Here is an 8,839-nt window from a genome sequence, read left to right as displayed (position 1 = left end):
GGGGCGACAACAATAAATGGTTAGCAAGGAGGCTAACCTTGCCAAAACTAAACATGCAGATGGAGAGAGGTTGATGCTGATAGCACACAATTCAACTCTTCAGGACCAAAGTGTTTAGTACCTTGATTCTGGAGCCAGCAACCATATGACTGGTAGAAAGAACCTATTCTTTGAACTTGTTGAGAAAGTTTAGGGGGAGATTTTTTCTGGCGAAAACTCTAAAATCCTACTCCAAGGGAAAGGAAATGTTTTGATTAAACAGAAGTCTGGAGATTATGCTTACATCTCCAATGTCTATTATGTGCCAGACATGAAGACTAACATCTTGAGTCTTGGAAAGCTTGTCGAGAAAGGCTGCCGAATTAGCCTTTGTGATAAGCAGATATTGATAACAGACGCTCGAGGAAAGTTGGTTAATCGAGCACAAATGGCAAAGAATCGAATGTTTCCACTTGCCATTCAAAATGATACGCCAAGGTGTTTGAGTGCCATCATCAAAGACAAAGACTGGCTATGACATCTAAGGTATGGACATCTGAATTTTGAAAGTTTGAAACAGTTAGGAAGTAAGAAGATGGTGAAAGGCTTACCTAACATCCACCACCCAAATTTGATATGTGAAAGCTGCGTTCTAGGCAAGCAACATAGAAACAGCTTTGGAAAGCAAGTCGACTGGAGATCTACCATGCCGCTCCAGCCAATACACACAGACGTGTGTGGTCCATTAAGACCATTTTCAAATGAATAGTATCGATACTTCCTCACTTTCATCGATGGCTATAGTAGGAAGACTTGGGTCTACTTCTTGAAAAGGAAGTCAGAGGTGTTCAACAAGTTCAAAGAGTTCAAAGCTCTTGTGGGAAACAGAGTGGCTATCGCATCAAGTCACTCCAATCAGACTAAGGAGGAGAGTACAAGGATGAAGCTTTCCTAGAATTCTTTAGGCAACAAGGGATTCAAAAACAGTTCACACCAACTTACACTCCCTAATTGAATGGTGTAGTTGAAAGGAAGAACCGCACAATCCTTAACATGGCCAGAAGCATGTTAAAGGATAAGAATATGCCCAAGAGTTTTTGGGTAAAAGCAGTGTTATGTGCAGTCTATCTACTCAACCGGTGTCCTACGAAGAGTCTTGATACAAAGACACCACATGAAGCCTGGAGTACTCACAAGCCCAGTGTGAGTCATCTTAGGGTATTTAGCTCCATAGCCTACGCCAAGATCCCAAAAGCAAGAAGGACAAAGTTGGAAGATAAAGGAGAGAAGTGTATCCTTGTTGGATATGGCGATAGCACCATGGGATATCGACTCTACAATCCCATCAACAAGAAAGCCATTCATAGCAGGGATGACATTTTTGAAGAAAATGAATCCTGGAGGTGGGACCAAGCTAAAACTTCCAAAGATGCAAAATTAACACTTGAAGAAGAAGAACCCACATAGACAAGAGAAGTGGCTATTGAGTCACAAGTTCCCGAAGTGCATACACCTCCACACAATTACCATTCACCGCAGAGGAATGGTGCTTTATCCCCGATTGAGCGTGAAAGCTCAGACATAAGGTTTAGAGGTGCCCGTAACCTAGCTGATCTGTATGAAAATACAGAACCAATGAAAGAGTATGTTGCTCTAAATTGTCTATTGCTGACTAGCGAACTGATTAGCTTTGAGAAGGCTAACGAAGAAAACAAATGAAGAAAAATGATGGATGAGAAGATTCAATCCATCCAGAAGAACAAAACTTGGAAGTTGATGAATCTCTCGAAGGGCCGCAAAACTATTGGTGTAAAATGGGTTTACAAGACCAAGAAGAACACTCAAGGAGAAGTCTAGAGATACAAAGCAAGACATGTCGCCAAGGGTTACAGGATGAAAGAAGTGGAATTGATATCTTGCAGAACATATGATCAGATTGCTGACATTTTCACAAAGCCACTCAGGCATGATCTTTTTGCGAGACTAAAGACAATGTTCGAAATGACAAAGATAGGAGAGTCAAGTTTAAGGGGGGACGTTGAAGCGTAAACTTGACAGTGACAACAATATTTGACGACAGCTACCGACCAGCCGCTTCTGTTGATCGGCGGTCACCAACCGCACCTACCAGCCGCAATCCTTGATTATTTTGTTTTAGAATCTTCTATAAATAGATGTGTGTGCGTGCAATGTAGTATGTGGTGTTGAGAGAGTGAATAACCAATGAGCGAGAGAGAGAGAGAGAGAGAGAGTTGTTTTTTGAATCCTTTATATTTATTTGTATATTGAATTAAATTGTTTTTTGTAATTGATTCTCACTGAGTTTCAGTCATAAACAGTGACTGAGTGTCCCCTCCACCCATCAATATATATTAAAACGATGATGTTCGATACCTTTTACATACTCAACTAATGCACCGAGATAATGGGTCCGACCCCTCTATCCTTCTCCACTTAAATACCAAGATATCATGCTCTCTCTACCGAAATTGTGTTGCGTGATTAATTGACCCTAAATAAATATAGATGACACAATTTTAATGGAGAAGACACGATACTCCCATAATACTTAATTTTTTTTATTCCAAACTATCTCTACTTATTAGAGTAATCAATAATTTCATTTTCCACTTTAGTTCTTCTAACCCTTAAATACAAAATTATACTTTTTCCATTTAGCATGTTACCTTTATGTTAAATGTTTGATTGCTAATGTACTATAGATATATATGACTAGTGCAAGACGTAATATATAGATATAGTTCATGGAACAATCGCACAAAATTCTCTACATCCTAGAAAAATGGTAACCTTCTAGTGTTTAATGCCCCACCCCTCCCAACATAATCAAAACTACATTTCTTTTTTTCCTTTTTTTTTTTTTTTGAAGTCTAACATTGTAGAAAAGTAACAAATAACTTCTTTTTAATAAGATGAAAGCACTTATTGTGACCTTTTTTTTTTTGAATTAACATCCTCTAATGTAGAATTAGGATTGGATATTATTTGGTTAATTGTGAAAAATTCATGATCCAATGCAAAAAGAGAGAGAAAAAGAGAAAGGAAAAGATTCAATTGTAAAGTGAGAGTTGCCACACAAAAGGACAACTTAATTACATAATTGAATACGATTAGAACTAATAAACCTAACCCTAATAATGATACAAATACCAATGTGACCCTTAACTAAAATATTTATATATATATACTATCTAACATCCCCCCTCAAACTCATGATGGCACACTGAGAAGCATCGAGAGTTTGCCGAGTAGAAATTGGAAACGACTAATAGTGTGAAACTTTATGAAGAAGGCAGCCAACTGCATGGTAGAGGAAATGAATGGGAGAGAGATGGTACTAAGGCAAAGTTGATGACGTGTGAGATGACAATCAATTTCAATATGGTTAGTGTGTTAATGAAAGACAGAGTTATGAGCAATCTGAATAGCACTAGTATTGTCACAATATATAGGAATGAGTTGAGCAAGTAAAACACCCATGTCAGCAAGTAACCAATGCAACCAAACTGTTTCAACAATTGTTGAAGTCATAACATAGTACACAGTCTCAATAGAAGAACGAGAAACTACAGATTGCTTCTTGCTTTTCTAGGAAATGAGAAAGTCACCAAGAAAAATACAGAAACTAGTCGTAGACTTGTGGTTTGTAGGATCTCCAACCCAATCAATATCAAAATAAGCATGAAGTTATAAAGTAGACGTATAAGGGAGTAATATACTCTGATACAATGTCCCTCCAATATAACGTAAGATATGGAGAACAACAGTCCAATGGTCGGAGTGGGAAAGGGGACAAATTGGCTCACAATATGAACCACATATGTAGTATCAGGTTGAGTGATAAAGATATAAAAAAAACTGCCAACAATAGTAGGGTATAGAGTTGGATCTGCCAATGGAACCCCATCAGAAGAGGTATAATGAACATTAACTTCAAGAGTAGTTTCTACAGTTCGAGTATCAGTAAGACGGACTTTTTGAATGATATTTGCTGCATATTTAGACTGAGATAGGAGATAACCTTTAGGAGAATAGACTACCTCAATGCCAAGAAAGTAACTCATAGGTCCTAAATTTTCATTTTGAAGTGGTGGTGCAGTTCTAATTTCAACTTTGCAATCCCATCTGTATCATCTTTAGTTAAAATCATATCTTCTACATAAAGGAAGAGAAAAATACACTCAGCAGATGTAGAACGAGTAAATAAGGTAGAATCATGATCACTTGAGCGGAAACCAAAAGAACAAAGCACTTTAGAGAATTTCTTAAACCAAGTCATGGGAGCTTGTTTAAGACCATATAAAGCTTTTTTAAGTCTACAGACCTCCGCTGGATGATGAGGAACACCAGGGGGTGGAGACATATAAACTTCCTCTTTGAGATCTTCGTTTAGGAAGACATTCTTTACATCTAACTGTGAGAGTCTCCACTGGTTAATAGAAGCTACAATCAAAGTACGTATAGATGTCATCTTAGCAACTCGTGCAAATGTCTTCTTATAATCAAAACCAACTATTTCAGTAAACCCTTTTGCAACCAAACGAGCCTTATATCTTTCAACAGAACCATCAGACTTAGTTTTGATCTTGTAGACCTAGCGAACCTGTCTCAAATGCACCTCATGATCCTCAAAACTCCTCGAGTACACCAGTATATTGTCAATGAAAACTACTACAAACTGATCTAAATACTGGTGAAAAACTCTATTCATTAAGTCCATGAACACAGTTGGGGCATTCGTTAGCCCAAATGACATAACGAGGAATTCATAGTGCCCATATCTGGTCTTGGAGGGTGTTTTCGCCACATTCTCTACGTTTACTCTCACTTGATGATAACCTAATCTGAGGTCGATCTTGGAATACATCCGTGTACCCTGGAATTGATCAAACAGATCGTCTATACGAGGTAGAGGATATTTATTCTTACTAGTAACCTTGTTGATTTCATTGTAATCAATGCACATCCTCATACTTCCGTCCTTCTTCTTCACAAACAACACTGGAGCTCCCCATAGCGATAATAAAATCATGATAGTCAATACAATATTAATGATAATAAAATCACAAAATTAAATAAATTAATACGTACCTGTGACGCATTTATTATCAGTACCCCTATATATACAATGCTATGTTCACTAATTTTCCATCATCACAAAGAAATCATAAACAAAGAAATCGAAGAGATCAAAGACGAGAAGAACACATCAATGGAAATACATGTCACTCTCTTCTTTTTTGGGATAATATTCTTTTTGTCTGGTAAGTTTTTTCTTCATATTCATCTTTTTTTTTTTTTAGAGGAAACAAACACATTGTCTAATTAAAGAAAAATTTTAGTGCCTTTGATTAGTTGGTGCATGCCATTCCATAATCATTTTATTGCCATTAATTTCTAGCAAATGAATTTTTTTTTTTATAATTTCAATCTAAACGGAGCCTTATCTTACTGCTAAATTCAAGATTGGCTTTGTTACAAAATCGAAAACACCTTTTAACAGATTGAAAATCTAAATGCAAATATCATTCTTAATTTCTTATTTGGCTGCAGGAGCCCACTCGGCTACATTCACCTTCAAAAACAATTGTCCTAACACCGTGTGGCCGGCGACTCTCACCGGCGGCGGCAACCCTCAGCTCTCCTCCACCGGATTCGAGTTAGCATCCGGCGCATCATCCACCCTTGACGTGCCGGCGCCGTGGACCGGCCGAGTATGGGCTCGGACCGGCTGTTCAGCCGATGCCGCCGGCAAGTTCGCTTGCGCCACCGCGGACTGCGTCTCGGGCCAGGTGGCGTGCAACGGCGCCGGCGCAACCCCTCCGGCGACCCTCGTGGAACTCACCCTGGCGGCGAACGGCGGACAAGATTTCTACGACGTGAGCCTCGTCGACGGCTTCAACCTGCAGGTGTCGCTCACTCCGCAAGGCGGCGCCGGCGACTGCAAAGCCACCAGCTGCCCGGGGAATGTGAATGCGGTCTGCCCGCCGGAGCTGGCCGTGAAGGACGCTAGCGGAGGCGTTATTGCTTGTAAGAGCGCGTGCGCGGCTCTTAATCAGCCGCAGTACTGCTGCACCGGCAGCTTTGGTACGCCGGCGACATGCCCGCCGACGAACTACTCGAACATATTCAAGGAGCAGTGCCCTCAAGCATATAGCTACGCTTACGATGATAAAACAAGCACTTTTACGTGCACCGGAGGGCCTAATTACCTCGTGACTTTCTGCCCATGAAATAAACTAAATCTGTAAAGATGCATTGGCTCTCCCTCTCATGTTTGATTTACATATATGTGAAAAATAATGCAAGTTAAGAGTTTTGGGACTGTTTGCATGCCTCTCCACTCGGTGGCTCTTTCTCTCGTAAATCATAACCATGTTTAATTTACATTTATTGATTCGTGAAGAAAGAAAATTCTATTAGTTCATTAGAATAAAAGATCAAACAAAAAAATTGACATCACATAATTTGTTAAAGAAGAAATTAATTAATTATAACATATACGTCACTTATAATTAGGACTGAAAATGAGTTGAGACAAACTAGCGTTTTACTTTACTCAATTTTGCTCATTAAAATTTTGTCCTTCAAGTCGATCTTATTCAACTTCCTTAAATAATTATAATCCAATCTTATTGAATGAGTCGAAACCAATCTTATATCAAATCACTCACAAGTTGAAATAGCCTATTCATGTTTAGGTTAATTCGTTCATTAAACAAGCGACAAAATTTGACTTTAGAATCACTCATTTACATAATAAATTAGTCTGATAAGTTCTTATTAAGCCAAGCTTCCTAACCCCGCTCGTGAGCAGTTTTTGCATCCCTACTTCTAATTTTTTTAAAAAAATTTATTTTATCATGAACAAGCTTGCATGGAAAATAGGGAAAAGTTTGTAACTCTTCTTGAAATTGAGTGCATGCCTTTTCATGAAAAATTTCCAAAAACTTTCATATTTTTGTAAACTAAGATCTCTGCTAATTAATTAATATTTGATATTTCTTCAAATTGAGACATGTCATATATGAGAAAATATTTGGGTATCAATTAATTAAATATGTATTGCATCACCATTCGGTTGGTTTGTCCCAATAAATTAGTGGCCATATGATACCTATATGCATTCAATTATCACATTCAAAGTGCATTTGCATATTAAATGTAAAATTACTACTTAAAATAATATTTTAGGATGCATTTCATCTAGGGTTGGGCTAGAAAAATAGAAAAAACAAATCAAATCGTAAAACCAATTCAAATTAAACAAAAGAACTGATTAACCATTAAGTTTTTTGGGTTTTAAATTGAGTTTCATTTTAGCTCATTCAGTAAAGTGAATTCACATTAAGTATACATTTTATATAAATTTTTTATTAATTGAAGATCAAGTAATTGTAATACGTTAAGATTGATTGTCAAATTTTAATGATGCATACACCTTTTAAAGCAAATATAATAATGAATACACAAAAATCTACATGATTATTATGAAAGAAAAAATATTGATTTGTAGTGATTTAAAATTTTGAGCTAACGATTTGGACGGTTAACCATTAGATATTGGCACAAAAGCTGGTCAATTGATTAAAACGGTTTAGATCTGATTTGCATTTTCTAACAAATCGAAGTTTTGGTTTGGTTAATGATTCAGAGGATATGTTTTAGCTAATCGAACCATGCCCAACCTTAAATTTTCATCTCATGCAAGCAACCGAAGTGATTATCAGAACGAAATATATATATATATATATATATATATATATATATAGATAATTTATTTATTTTTATTCTAGAATATTAAAGTATGATAAATATTTTTATAAGAATATTTATCTATAAAATTTAATGCATTAAATATATGATTTATATTTATATAAATTCATTTAAAATTTTATATTATTATTTAAATAAAGAATATATTATATTTAAAGTTATTGTTTTGATAACTGCGAATATAATTTGATAATAATTTTATTTTTCTTATATTACTAAAATTATTATTTAATAAAATTTTGTAATTAAAGTACATGGATAAAATTATTATTTAAAAATAAAATCAAAAAATTAAAATTTTCATAATTTTAATATAAGTCATTCATTTTAAGTCAAATTAATAACTTAGAATAACAACCAAATTTATATATTAAAATTGCTTGCACTTAGTTATTGGCTGTTATGATATTAATTTCATTTTTTTTGTGCGTCTCTAAGTATCACAATTTCCTAACAACCGTAATATGTGAAAATTTATTTTAAAATTCACTTGATAACAAAAAATGTGAATTGTTAAAAAGTACTTGTTTCACAAGATTCAAATAAAACCAACTAATAATATTAACACTTTTAAAATTTATCTATAACTAGTTTATATATATATATATATATATATATATATATATATATATATATATATTAAAACGATGATGTTTGATACCTTTTACATACTCGACTAATGCACCGAGATAATGGGTCTGAGCCCTCTATCCTTCTCCACTTAAATATATATATATATATATATATATTAAAACGATGGTGTTCGATACCTTTTACATACTCGACTAATGCACCGAGATAATGGGTTCGAGCCCTCTATTCTTTTCCACTTAAATACCAAAATATCATGCTCTCTCTACTGAAATTGTGTTGCGTGAATAATTGACCCTAAATAAATATAGATGATACAATTTTAATGGAGAAGACACGATACTCCCATAATACTTAATTTTTTTGTTCCAAACTATCTCTAGTTATTAGAGTATTCAATAATTTTATTTTCCACTTTAGTGCTTCTAACACTTGAAATACAAAATAATTTTTTTTTTAATTAGATGAAAGC

At 35.3% G+C, this 8,839-nt stretch overlaps 1 protein-coding gene across 1 annotated transcript; it reads left to right on the top strand.

Moving 5' to 3' along the window:
* The first annotated feature begins 5,139 nt into the window (after positions 1–5,139).
* On the top strand, positions 5,140–6,326 carry LOC131146515 (thaumatin-like protein 1b). Its single transcript, XM_058096150.1, has 2 exons — positions 5,140–5,264; positions 5,554–6,326. The coding sequence occupies exons 1-2, from the start codon at positions 5,213–5,215 to the stop codon at positions 6,231–6,233; spliced, it is 732 nt and encodes a 243-aa protein (XP_057952133.1). The 5' UTR covers positions 5,140–5,212; the 3' UTR covers positions 6,234–6,326.
* Positions 6,327–8,839: the final 2,513 nt, after the last annotated feature.

Source organism: Malania oleifera, chromosome 13 (assembly GCF_029873635.1).
Source record: "Malania oleifera isolate guangnan ecotype guangnan chromosome 13, ASM2987363v1, whole genome shotgun sequence".
In the NCBI taxonomy this organism is placed as follows: Eukaryota; Viridiplantae; Streptophyta; class Magnoliopsida; order Santalales; family Ximeniaceae; genus Malania; species Malania oleifera.
The sequence above is the reverse complement of the archived record's forward strand: the minus strand, read 5'-3'. Positions and strand labels throughout refer to the sequence as shown.